This window comes from Erpetoichthys calabaricus, chromosome 11 (assembly GCF_900747795.2).
Source record: "Erpetoichthys calabaricus chromosome 11, fErpCal1.3, whole genome shotgun sequence".
NCBI lineage: Eukaryota > Metazoa > Chordata > Cladistia > Polypteriformes > Polypteridae > Erpetoichthys > Erpetoichthys calabaricus.
In genome coordinates this window covers 156,151,464-156,165,096 of record NC_041404.2, presented here as the reverse complement: position 1 = coordinate 156,165,096, position 13,633 = coordinate 156,151,464, and the positions used below count along the sequence as shown (strand labels likewise).

Below are 13,633 nucleotides of genomic sequence, written 5' to 3'. Positions count from 1 at the left end.
AAGTTCATTTTTTCCACATCAGCTTCCAATTATTATAGTCAGACACACAGCAAAAGGACCCCGGGGTAACCTCCTAACTTGGTCCCATTTGCAGTTGTGTTTGCTCATTGTAAAGTTTTAATTTCAATAAGGTATTTAGACAGGAATAAGACATAAAAAAGACTGGAAAGTACTCACTTGCTGTATTCTACAAAACATTTTAATAAAGTTCCCCAAAGATGAAAATCTGAAATATTAAAAATATTTGATCAGGGAGAGTGAGAACAGCAGAAAGTCATAGCATTAAACAATACGTTTCACTATGGTGGACAGTTGACTTCTACCTAAGAAACGGATTTCTGAGAAACCCACCTGCCAGTGTGGCTCTTCATGAACTGGGCAGCACTTCTGTGTACTGGGGAGTCTGTTCAGTGGTGCAATTTAGCCACAGTGGTGGATGAAGGTGTAGTGCTGAAAATGAAGTGTTACAGAGTTTTGGACTGAAAGGACAAAGGTTTCTTCACACAGGGAAGCATGGGAATGCAATGGCCTCCTAGACATAACTAGATGAGACTGCCAATACAGCCTAAATATTGAGGTGTTAGACTGCGCAGAACATGGCTGCTGGTTCAGTTGCCAACACTGAGGAACCTGACCTGCAGGGCTGACAGTGTTCCACTAAAGAAACAGTTGGACTTGTGTGAAACCCTGTGAAGCGCCTTGAGATGGGGCTTAGCACAGAAAGGTGCTATATAAAAGAAAAGCCTGCTGACTTTGGCATTGATAGCACCCTGTCCACTGACTGACTCCTACCTCTACCTGACTGACTCCCCGCTACACTGAATTGGAGAAGCTGGACAGACAACTGGACTTATTAACAAATTAAGTAAAACAAGCCTTATAATATCTCATCATCTGATTTATTACATTCTGACATTTTGCTTCCAGCTGCTCTTCTAGTACATACTCATGTGTACATCCTTATCAATTCTTCTTGTTTTCTTCTCTCCATTCACAGTCTCAATCCGTACCTCCTTTCTTACTGGTCCTGTTGTTTTGGGATAACCATCAGCCAGAATGCCTGGTGCTTATAAAGGTGAATGTGGGGATGATGTGGACCCCATGGTGTTCCTGGCACCTTCGGAGAAGGAAAAGCTTGATGCTATAAACAAGCCATATGACATCAAGAAGTCTTGCTGGGTGAAGGATGACAAGGAGGCCTTTATTGCAGCCGAGGTTCAGTCTGAGAAAGGTGAACAAGTCACTGTGAAGACTGTCAAAAATACGGTAGGCTGTTATTTTGGACTCGGGTCACTCAGAATGGCATGAGGAGTACTTTTAATATATATTGATGTTAATGGATAATTGATTAAATGTGTGAGAGAGAGATTGCTATCCTGTTATCATGAGAATTCAGCCATTGCTACTAAACTGTCACAAAAGTTAGCTTTTTAGTTTACTTACAGTCATTTACTAAGGGGTTTATTGGATTTAGGAAATAATACATAGATGTTTAAATGGATGAAGTGTTTCATTGTTTCTGACTTAAACGGGGGCCATATGGGGTTGCAGTGGATGGTACTGCTGTTTTTTCTCAGCCTCAAGGTTCAAATCCCAACACAGACCTGCTTTTTATGGAGTTGGAATGTTCCCCGGCTTTCCTTGCCATCCAAAGATGAGCACGTTTTTATGATAAGTCATTCTAAATTGGCCCAGTAGAAGCAAGCATCCACTATGGTGGACTAGCATCCAGGTTTGGTTTCTGCCTTGTGCCCAATATTGCCAGGAGATATTTACACTTTAATTTAGTTACTGCAAAAATGCATCTATTAGTCATTTACTATTATGTACCAAGACCTGAACATACACTTGTTTGGGTATTCATAACACTTCACAAAGTATCAGTAAAGTGGTTATTCATGTCTGCAATGTGAACTACTAACAACACATCACTTTGGAGTGGTCTGAGGTGGCTTAACTGAGACACATTTCTTTTGATATTCCATGTTTAGTATAAGAGCTGCGACTCCTTCATATTAACAAGTCATTTTACCAGCATGCGCATAAATGAATAACCGATCTATTGATGTTTTATAAGTGTTCTGAAAACTAAAAGAAGCCATGCTATGGTCTTGTTACTTTACATACGAGGAAACGAGTAATAGATGCATTTTAGCAGTACCTAAACTGAAGTGTTACCCAGTAGAGGTTCCAGGTCCTCTCAGTCTTGCAATGGAAGAAGCAGGTTTGGTAAATGAATGATTTGAATTTAACTTCCTTAAACAATCCACAGTTATTTTTTATGAAAGATGAAAATGTTTGCATGTCCCTAACATAACTTCAGTGTTAATTTTGTTATTTCTCTCTGGCAGACCCTCACCATTAAGAAGGATGATATTCAGCAAATGAACCCACCAAAGTTCTACCAAGCTACTGACATGGCTAACCTGACCTTCCTCAATGAGGCTAGCGTCTTGGAAAATCTGCGCTCACGATACGTGAACATGAGAATTTATGTAAGTCCACAGTGGTCTTTGACTTTGATTAAGCGAACTGTTATGGCACACCCTTAAACATGTCTTCCAACACCCCAAGCTCTAGTTACTGGGTAAAATCACTTACTTTTTAATTACACACGTTTTTGTCCTAAATGTTAGCAAATTTAAACAAACACCAAATCTCGTAATGCTCAGTTATTGGGTCTCTCAAGTCCCAGGCTGCTGCACATTTAGATTTTTGTGACTAAGGTGTGCTCTGTGACTTTACTCATTTGTCGTCAGTACATGTTGTCATACCTCTAGCCTCCTAATTTCTTTTTGACTTCACTGTATCCCTTCATCCTCCAACTGCCAGATTCACTCTTCTTAAAATCGCCTTAACAATATCATCAGCCATCTCAGTCTTTGTACTCAGAAGTCCATACTCATGAATGTATAATATTTGAGGTGGACAGAGTGAGAAGTGCAATCAGGTACTATCAGATCTTATTATGAGAGTGGCTGAGATGGAAAAGCGTTTTCTTTAAAGGTTGGGCGATAGCAAGGATCAATACACAGAGGATTGTTTACATCTTTTTACCAAAACCAAATCACTAGCCCGAATTGTAAGTCAAAATGAACAAAAATCAAAACCACAATTGTTTTCCTAATAAATTATGTTAAGTTGTTTGAGTTCTTGTCTTTTGCAAATCTTTTCTTTATAGGTCTTTAAGTTTACATTTACATTATATTTGCTTAACAGATGCTTTTATCCAAAGTAACTGACAAAAGGTTTAGTTACCCTTCACTGTGACTATCCATGTTTTGTATCGGAAACATCAAGGCATCACGCACAGAAACGTACCGGAAGCACATGAACACAGATACTAACAACAAGAAGAAAGTGCCTATGACAACTATCTCCAAAATGGCAGAGATAAAATACAACACAATAACATCAATGTAGTAATGAGAAAATATTTACAGAATGAAAATAACAATTAACAATCAGAAAACAAAACGAAATGAAGCAGAATGATGTTTAATATGTTCATAACAGAATGGCTCTTTGCCAGAGTTAGTGAACTCTTACAGATAAACAGTACTGTACGTGCAGTTATCACTAGGATTCACAAAGATTGTAAGTCCCAAAAACACTTCCAAAAATGCCCACTGGAGGGGTTTTCCTGTCAAACCCTGGCTAGATATAAGGGAAAATGCAAGATGTTTATAAAATGAAAAGTTGTATTCTCCCAAAACGCTCTGTTACACTGTGAAGCTCTGAAGAGCACAAAAGGCATAAAGGAGATAAATCCAGAAAATCACAATAAGAGTAAGCAAAACAAAAATTACACACACACACACACAAGTAAAGCCACCACTCCATAGTGCATCTGAATGAACTGCCAGGAACTGTGGAAGACCCTCTGGATTTACAGTATGGGGCAGAAGACAGTTTCTGGTGGTGATTGGCAGGTGGCTCCCTCTTGTGGGATTTCCCATAAAATACATGCAAACATGGCACAGTCATAGAAAACAGAGCAGGAAATAAAGAAAAGTAACATTAACATACCTCCATCCATCCATCTTCTTCCACTTATCCGAGGTCGGGTCACGGGGGCAGCAGCTTGAGCAGAGATGCCCAGACTTCCCTCGCCCCGGCCACTTCTTCTAGCTCTTCTGGGGGAATCCCAAGGCATTCCCAGGCCAGCCAGGAGACGTAGTCCCTCCAGCGTGTCCTGGGTCTTCCCCGGGGCCTCCTCCCGGTTGGACGTGCCCGGAATACCTCACCAGGGAGGCGTCCAGGAGGCATCCTAATCAGATGCCTGAGCCACCTCATCTGACTCCTCTCGATTTCAGAGGAGCAGTGGCTCTACTCTGAGCCCCTCCTGGATGACTGAGCTTCTCACCCTATCTTTAAGGGGGAGCCCAGACACCCTGCGGAGAAAACTCATTTCAGCCGCTTGTATTCGCAATCTCGTTCTTTTGGTCACTACCCATAGCTCATGACCATAGGTGAAGGTAGGAACATAGATCGACCGGTAAATTGAGAGCTTTGCCTTGTGGCTCAGCTCCTTTTTCACCACGACAGACCGATGCAGAGCCCGCATCACTGTGGACGCCGCACCGATCTGCCTGTCTATCTCACGCTCCATTCTTCCCTCACTCGTGAACAAGACCCCGAGATACTTGAACTCCTCCAGTTGGGGCAGGATCTCGCTCCCAACCCTGAGAGGGCACTCCACCTTTTTCCGGCTGAGGACCATGGTCTCGGATTTGGAGGTGCTGATTCCCATCCCAGCCGTTTCACACTCAGCTGCGAACCAATCCAGAGAGAGCTGAAGATCACGGCCTGATGAAGCAAACAGGACAACATCATCTGCAAAAAGCAGATCAACATACCTCAACAACTCAAAACTGAACATAAAAAGACTTTAAACAAAACTTTGAATAATGGCCAGGGGGGAAAACCTGGCTGAGATATAACAAGTGAAGATCCATTGTCGACTGGGCTGGGCTGGTAACGAGAGGGCTCAGACTAAAAATGATAAAACAACCTGAAGTGAAGACGCGCAATGAAAAGCTGTGTGGGTGAGACATCATTGGATCTGCTGAAAAATCAACACATGGCTGTAAGCAATCGATCGTGTAAATCAGAAGTTGTCATTCTACTGTATACAACAACGTTTATTTCTAAAGTACATTTCCATACAAAAGATGTAGCTCAAAGTGCTTTACAAGATGAAAAAGAAAAAAAAACAACAAGAAAAGAACAAACTAGAAATAGACAAAAAGATGAAATAAAACATTACATACCGATATAACGTGTTTCTTTGTGATTCACGTTCACAGTAGACAAGAGCGTATCTGTGCCAGCTGAGCACGCACTGGTAAGCTTACTGACGTGGTCAAATGCCAAGCCGGGTGGAGATTTGAGCTCACAAGGCCAGATCCTTAATCATGCAGCCACACTTCCAACAGCATGGCTGATGTGTCCTCCTTGTTCTGCAAAAAACAAGCTTCATTGTGTTGTAGTTTAATCCGCATTTTGATTCATGATACTGATACAATGGAGATGCAGCTGCTCTTTAACTACTTCCTTTATTTTTTTAGACTTATTCCGGATTGTTTTGTGTTACCATCAACCCCTATAAGTGGCTGGCAATCTATGGTGCCAGAGTAGCGCAAATGTACAAGGGGAGGAAAAGGAATGAGATGCCTCCCCATCTGTTCTCCATTTCTGACAATGCCTACCATGACATGCTGATGGGTAAGTTCCAGAAATACTGCTTTGTTATAATGCATGTTTACTAAATTAAGAAAAGAATCTGAGATTCTAGCAGTTCATTGTATCCACTCAGATAATAATGTAAAATCAAAATGGTTATACACTGCTGTCCTTTGGAAAAGGTGGTAGAGGAAACAATGCCTACCTTGATGACGAAGTTTGTTTACAGGGAATCCGTGAGGTCCGGATCTGTTATAGTCCAGGCTCTTGGATGACTGGGAGGGCTGCTTAGGGCTGTAGCTAAAGTCGAGTTGGCATACACTCTTAAAATTAAGGTGCCAGAGCGGCTCTTCAGAGTGATGCCTTAGAGGAACCATTATTGGTTCACAAAAGACCCATCCACATCAAGGTTCCAGAAAGAACCATTTATTTATTTAGATTCAAAACAGGAAGCACACAGTATACAGCCATGAGTAGGGGTAACAAATCTGTGAAATACCAGTGGGTCCTGATTTTAGGAGGACTCTTGCTGCATACAATCACACAGGCTAAGTTCATTTTTTAATGTTACTGTCCTTCATCCTACCATACATTAAAAATGTAATTTTTTTTCTACAAATTAGGAATTTTTCCAAAGCACAAAGAACCAACTTCACATGCAAAGAGGCCTTCCCTGAATTAAATAGTGCTTTGTCAAGCAATGACACCCAAACAAATGAACCGTAAAGTGCCATTAAAGAACCAGCATGTGGCATCTTTATGTTTCTCCACACCAGAATACAGTGTCAGAAACTCTAAGACATGGAAACAAATTAACTAAAATATTTGATAAGATAAGCCAACTGAAAACACTCCTACCTTGCATATCCGGCGGGGTCTTTCTGACCCCATGTAAAGCCCCTTTCCCTCAGCCTTTCCCCTTTTCTCCTCCTCTGGCTTCGTATTCTGCCTACCTGGGGTCACTCACCCAAATCCCCTTTTGACTTGAAGCGTCGAGGAGATGCTTTCAAATTGCCTCCTGGGCAAGCCTCGGAATTACCGTCAAGGTCAGGATAGACGTCTACTGCACCTGTCATTTGGTGACCCCCCCCCCAAGACCACCGCAGACCTGAGCACAAGCCTGTAAGGCCGCATTCAGTCTGTCTGTTCTCTGTTTTCTACACCATAAAGGATTTATCTTTAGGATCACGACCAGATCAAACTTTCCTAAATTAATCTTTACAAATGTCATAATTTTCGAGATTATTCTGGATTAAAGACCTAAGAATATTTTTACAATATAAAAATACAGCCAGCAATCAGTCAAAATGTCAATACATTAACACTTCACTAAATTCAATTCAGCTTCCAAAATTCTTCTTAAAAGTGACATTTTGCACTTGAGCTTGTTTGTTTTGCAAACTTGTTCCTCACACAAGAGCAGTTATATTAATGAACATGCGAGTGAGAATTTCAGGGCCCTCTACTACTGTTACTAGTGGAAGAACTCAGCAGTGTACTTCATCTTTCAGTTTCACATCTGCCTGTCGCTCCAATCTGTACCATCATCCAAGCATTCTAGAGTTGTTTTTTAATTAAGTGCCTTTACTATATTAAGGTACGAGGCAGCACAGTGGCACAGTGGTAAGGCTGGACCCTCACAAAAAGGAGACCAGGGTCCAAGTTTTAGATGCCCCCTATATGGCGTTTGCATGTTCTGCCAATGTCCATGTGGGGTTGCTCTCGGCACTCCAGTTTTCTCCCACAGGTTAGATGGATTGCCATTGGTACATTGGCCCCTGATGTGTGTGTGTGTGTGTGTGTGCTCACCCTGTGATGGGCTGCTGCCTTGCCCAGGGGTTGTTCCTGCTTTGTGCCCGATGCTTGCTCCTGCTTCCTTATCACCCTACTTAGGATAAAGCTAGTTTAGAAACTGGATTGATGGATGGATATTAACTTAATAGATCTTTTAAAATAGTGTTTGCAGGGTTTTGAATTTAATATCTCTCTATTATATAAAAAAATCCTGGGACGAGACGAGACTTTTTCAGAGAGACACTTTCACGTCCCGCAAGATGAGACTTTGTGCCAAGAGATTTAACAACGCCCGGGGCCGGAAGTAAAAGACAAAGAGTAGATGACAAAGTAGAACGTCGTAAAGAATTCAAAAACGTTGGCGTGATACACATACAGAGCAGGCTAGAGATAATGAAAGTACTAAAATTCAAGTCTCAAAAAAATGACAGTAAAGATCGCATTAGCGCTAACAAATGGAAATTATCCATCCATCCATTATCCAACCCGCTGAATCCGAACACAGGGTCACGGGGGTCTGCTGGAGCCAATCCCAGCCAACACAGGGCACAAGGCAGGAACCAATCCCGGGCAGGGTGCCAACCCACTGCAGGACACACACAAACACACCCACACACCAAGCACACACTAGGGCCAATTTAGAATCGCCAATCCACCTAACCAGCATGTCTTTGGACTGTGGGAGGAAACCGGAGCACCTGGAGGAAACCCACGCAGACACGGGGAGAACATGCAAACTCCATGCAGGGAGGACCTGGGAAGTGAACCCAGGTCCCCAGGTCTCCCAACTGCGAGGCAGCAGCGCTACCCACTGCGCCACCGTGCCGCCCATGGAAATTATTATTCAGTGAAATAACAGAACAGCGAAAACAGATTGAATATACTGTATTGTTTGGATTTAAACTTAAGTCGGAGACTTGTAGATCGTCTAATTAGGGTTGACATCAGGGTAAAGTAGAGTAGTGTTTCTTCCCAATGAAGAGGCGTATCCACGAGAATTAAAAGATTTGTTGTTTGGTGAAAGTGAAATCCACATATGTGAGCGGCAGGGATGTGACGTGGCTGGTGCATAGTACAGGACAGGGGATTTGGGAAGCAAAGCTAGTATCCATCCATCCATTATCCAACCCGCTGAATCCGAAATCAGGGTCACGGGGGTCTGCTGGAGCCAATCCCAGCCAACACAGGGCACAAGGCAGGAACCAATCCTGGGCAGGGTGCCAGCCCACCGCAGGACACACACAAACACACCAAGCACACACTAGAATCGCCAATCCACCTAACCTGCATGTCTTTGGACTGTGGGAGGAAACCGGAGCGCCCGGAAGAAACCCACGCAGACACGGGGAGAACATGCAAACTCCACGCAGGGAGGACCCGGGAAGCGAACCCAGGTCCCCAGGTCTCCCAACTGCGAGGCAGCAGCACTACCCACTGCGCCACCGTGCCGCCCCAAAGCTAGTATTTTATAATAAAATATATGACATTTAATTGACAGTCATGCAAAGATCTTTTTATATTTTTCCTTCTGGTTATACAGTATCTAGAAATCTCCATAGCCACTACAAAACTAACGGGTCAGACATATCCATCCATCCATCCATCCAGCTTCATGTCCTTTTCTGGGTCATCAGGAGAGTGTAATATTGCTCAGCATATCACTTTTAAAAGGAACATTATGTAATCATATTTTCTTCTGCATTCACAGAGCACGAAAACCAGTCTATGCTGATCACGTAAGTATTTTTAAAGCAATCAATACTAATTCATATTTATATTGCCTGCAAGATTAAAATTCCTTGTAGCAAAGCATAAAGGGTCAAAAAGAGTGAAGGCTAAAATAGAGGAGCTGCTACTTCCAGCTGCCCTCAAGCAAACAATAATAAAAGCATACTTAGGGTGGCATGCTGGCGCAGTTTGCATGTTCTACTCTGGATGCTCTGGTTTCTCTCACAGACCAAAAACATGCAGTTAAGTCAATTTGGTGTAGCTAAATGTGTGCGTGTGTTCGCCCTGCAATAGACTGGTGGGTGTCCTTTCCAGGGATTGTTCCTGCCTTGTGCTCAATGCTTGCTGGGATAAGCTTCACCAACCCTGCTCAGAATAAGTGGGTCTGAAAGATGGATGGATTCACTTTCTGAATTGCCTTCATCCAATACAAGTCTGCAGGATTCTTGAGTGCAAGGCTGGAATCACCTCTGGGTGGAATGGTAGTCCATTGCTGGGCACACTTACATACAGCGCCAACTTAGGTTTTATACTAACAATGCACATGTAGGGTGTGTGTGGAGACCCTGGAACACATGGAAAAAAGAGAGACATTACACAGACTGCTCATGGGCTGAGAATAAAACCCAGGATGGTCTCCAGCTCTCCAGAACCCGTCAATGGAAAAAGCAGTTCAGAAAATGGAGCACAGGATGCTGTGAGCTGCAAGAATTGCAGCATAAAAGGCATATTAGTAACTGAGGTTTATTAATATCAGCCTGTGCTCTTCTTAGCCGAGGAGATCAATTAACCAAAAAAGGTCATCACATCATTACAAACAACTTAACATTTACTACTCTTCTTGTTTACATCTATTATTTTCATAAGCCTTTAACAAAGAGTGATATCATAGGGAAATTGTAATTTGCTGCTTGAGTAACTGCCCTATACTCAAATTAATTTCCTTGAAGATCTTGGTTCTATATTTTTGAGTTCCCATCTGCCACTATGTATCACTCTATGGCATTGTAATTCATTCAATGAGGAGTTTCTTTATCCTTTGTTCTTGAACTAGCTGTGCTTCCTGTCTAAGACAGGTTGAAATCTGTGCAGTTAATACTGTACAGACCTCATCGTTAACGTTTGCAGTGCACCATGAAATGTGCATGTCTGTTATATGCCATTTAATATGGGATTTGTAAAATCATGACAAATGAAATGCATATGTCCCTGTCCTATGCCATTTGATATGTGATTCATAAAAACAGTGTTAATGTTTGTGATGCACCATCTGTTGGAACGACAAATGCAATGCATATGTCTCTGTCATATGCTATTCGGTATGGGATTTGTAAAAGCAGTGTTAATGTTTGTGATGTGCCATTTGTTGGAATGATAGATGCAATGCATGTTTTACTAAAAATGTTTGTGATGTCCCATCTGGATGACACACTTATTCTTTTATTACTGTGCATACTGTATTATGAATACAAGTTGTTTTCAGGTTCACTGATTAATATAAACTACTATGGGCGGTTTGAGGATTGTCATAATGCTTTGTTCAAATATCTAAGTAACAAATTAATAATGCTGACATGTTGGTCATTGTTGGATGCTGAAAGTGCCACTTGTTGGTATTTTTGTGGTAGCATGTAAGTTACCCAAATGTAATGTATTATCTTATCGTTCCCAGTGGAGAATCTGGTGCTGGCAAAACTGAGAATACGAAAAAGGTCATTCAATATTTTGCCAATGTTGGTGCAGTAACAGGTGGAAAGCAGGCTCCTGAATCCAAGGTATGCTACATTTTCAGAAATCTAATGGACACATCAAATGCTTTCATACTGAATAATTTTAAGAAGTGTCTTGAACTTTAGTCAAGTTTAAAAAAGAAGGAAATTTGGGAAAAAATTTTGCCCTAACATCCATCCATCTTCTAGATAGATAGATAGATAGATAGATAGATAGATAGATAGATAGATAGATAGATAGATAGATACTTTATTAATCCCAATGGGAAATTCACATTCTCCAGCAGCAGCATATTGATACAATAAATAATATTAAATTAAAGATTGATAATAATGTAGGTGAAAAACAGACAATAACTTTGTATAATGTTAAATGTTAACGTTTACCCACCCGGGTGGAATTGAAGAGTCACATAGTTTGGGGGAGAAACGATCTCTTCAATCTGTCAGTGGAGCAGGACATTGACAGCAGTCTGTCGCTGAAGCTGCTCCTCTGTCTGGAGATGATACTATTAAGTGGATGCAGTGGATTCTCCATAACTTATAGGAGCCTGCTGAGCGCCCGTCGCTCTGCCACAGATGTTAAACTGTCCAGTTCCATGCCAACGATAGAGCCTGCCTTCCTCACCAGTTTGTCCAGGCATGAGGCGTCTTTCTTCTTAATGCTGCCTCCCCAGCACACCACCGCGTAGAAGAGGGCGCTCGCCACAACTGTCTGATAGAACATCTGCAGCATCTTATTGCAAATGTTGAAGGACGCCAGCCTTCTAAGGAAGTATAGTAGGCTCTGTCCTTTCTTGCACAGAGCATCAGTATTATATATATATATATATATATATATATATATATATATATATATAATAATAATAATATATAATATATAATAATAATATAATATATAATAATAAATAATATTAAATTAATATTATATATAAGCCGCTTATCCAATTCAATGTAGAGGAGACACCAACATTCAAGTCCATATTAATGCAGTAATCATTAGATGTTATCCATCCATCCATTTTCCAACCTGCTGAACCCGAACACAGGGTCACAGGGGTCTGCTGGAGCCAATCCCAGCCAACACAGGGCACGAGGCAGGATCCAATCCCGGGCAGGGTGCCAACCCACCGCAGGACACACACACAAACACACCCACACACCAAGCACACACTAGGGCCAATTTAGAATCGCCAATCCACCTAACCTGCGTGTCTTTGGACTGTGGGAGGAAACCGGAGCACCCGGAGGAAACCCATGCAGACACGGGGAGAACATGCATCCACGCAGGGTGGACCCGGGAAGCGAACCCAGGTCACCAGGTCTCCCAACTGCGAGGCAGCAGCGCTACCCACTGCGCCACCGTGCCGCCCCATTAGATGTTATTTTCTGCTATTTTTCCTTTTTTTCTTTCAGAAATATATTTACTATTTCGTAAGCTGACCCTCAGTTAATGTTTGCATTGTTTCTGATAACTGGTATGTTGTAATGTTTTACATCTCAAACAATACATAACTGGGCATTTCTTCTCCATGAAACTTTGAGGTGAATCTTGAGTAGCTGGTTGAGCAGAATAATACTTCAGATGTTATTAAAATTGGCTCAAAGTTCCCAGGACCTGAGTTTGATTGTACACACACACACACACACAATGCATGTCTTTTGTTCTTTTTGGAACTCAAATGTTAGGTTGACTGGTAATTCTAAAGTGGCCCTGTATGAGTGTGGGTGTGTAGCGATGGAGTTGAACCCCAGCCTACGTCAGTTTCCTGCACTGAGCCTGATACTTCCAAAGGAAGCCTCACATCCTTGTGACTCTTTAATGTAATCAGCAGGCTGGGAAAATGATGGAAAGATGATTGGGCTCAGTTTACCCAAGAACCGCGCGTTAGAAATGTGCTGCAAACTCTAAACTGGCCCGGTGTGAGTGAATGGATGCGTGGGCCCCATGACAGATTGGTGTCTGCCATGCCCCTTAACTCTATTTTTAATGGTCACAGTAGTAGTACTGTCATGTGTAAAGAGTGAAGTGCAATATTCTGGATACAGTTGATAATTAGGAAATATTACAAATTCTACTTTTACCTTCAACAGGGATCCCTGGAAGATCAAATCATTCAGGCTAATCCTGTCCTGGAGGCTTTTGGAAATGCCAAAACAACAAGGAATAACAATTCCTCTCGATTTGTAAGTAATACATGCTTTTTTTTTCCTGGTTTATTTTAAATTATATAAACTAAGACAGAATAAGATGGCACATACCTCTGCACAATAAGATACATGTGGCACTGCTTGTAGCATCCACCTGGATGATGTGACAGCAGCCATTATTGCACCAGTACACTTACCACACACTAGCTGTTAGGTGGTGAAATGGCGATAGAGACAGCCAGTTAGAGACAGGGGATGATTAGAGGCCAGAATGACGTAGCCTGGAAATTAAGAGACACCCTACTCTTTACCAGGGATGGCACCATTTTTACAGCACAGTGTCCTCATCACTGCATTGGGGCTTTGGGGCCCACATTCAGACCACAGGGTAAGCGCCCCCTGCTGGCCTCAACCAACACAGCAGCAATCCAAGCATCTCCTAAGTGGTCTTCCATCCAAGTACTGGCCAGGCTCAAAAATGTTTAGCTTAGGTGGGTGACTTCTACTGAAGTTCAGGTGGTATGGCTGCTGGATTCAAGCTATTA

General features: G+C 42.1%; 1 protein-coding gene across 1 annotated transcript in view; it reads left to right on the top strand.

The window, feature by feature from the left end:
* Positions 1-996: 996 nt before the first annotated feature.
* Positions 997-13,633, top strand: part of LOC114661187 (myosin-16) — a 71,541-nt gene continuing 58,904 nt past the window's right edge. Inside the window, exons 1-6 of the mRNA XM_051933360.1 lie at positions 997-1,266; positions 2,352-2,495; positions 5,571-5,727; positions 9,188-9,215; positions 10,880-10,982; positions 13,032-13,124. Of these exons, the coding sequence (XP_051789320.1) occupies positions 1,057-1,266; positions 2,352-2,495; positions 5,571-5,727; positions 9,188-9,215; positions 10,880-10,982; positions 13,032-13,124 (735 nt within the window). The 5' untranslated portion in view covers positions 997-1,056. The remainder of the gene's footprint in view (positions 1,267-2,351; positions 2,496-5,570; positions 5,728-9,187; positions 9,216-10,879; positions 10,983-13,031; positions 13,125-13,633) is intronic.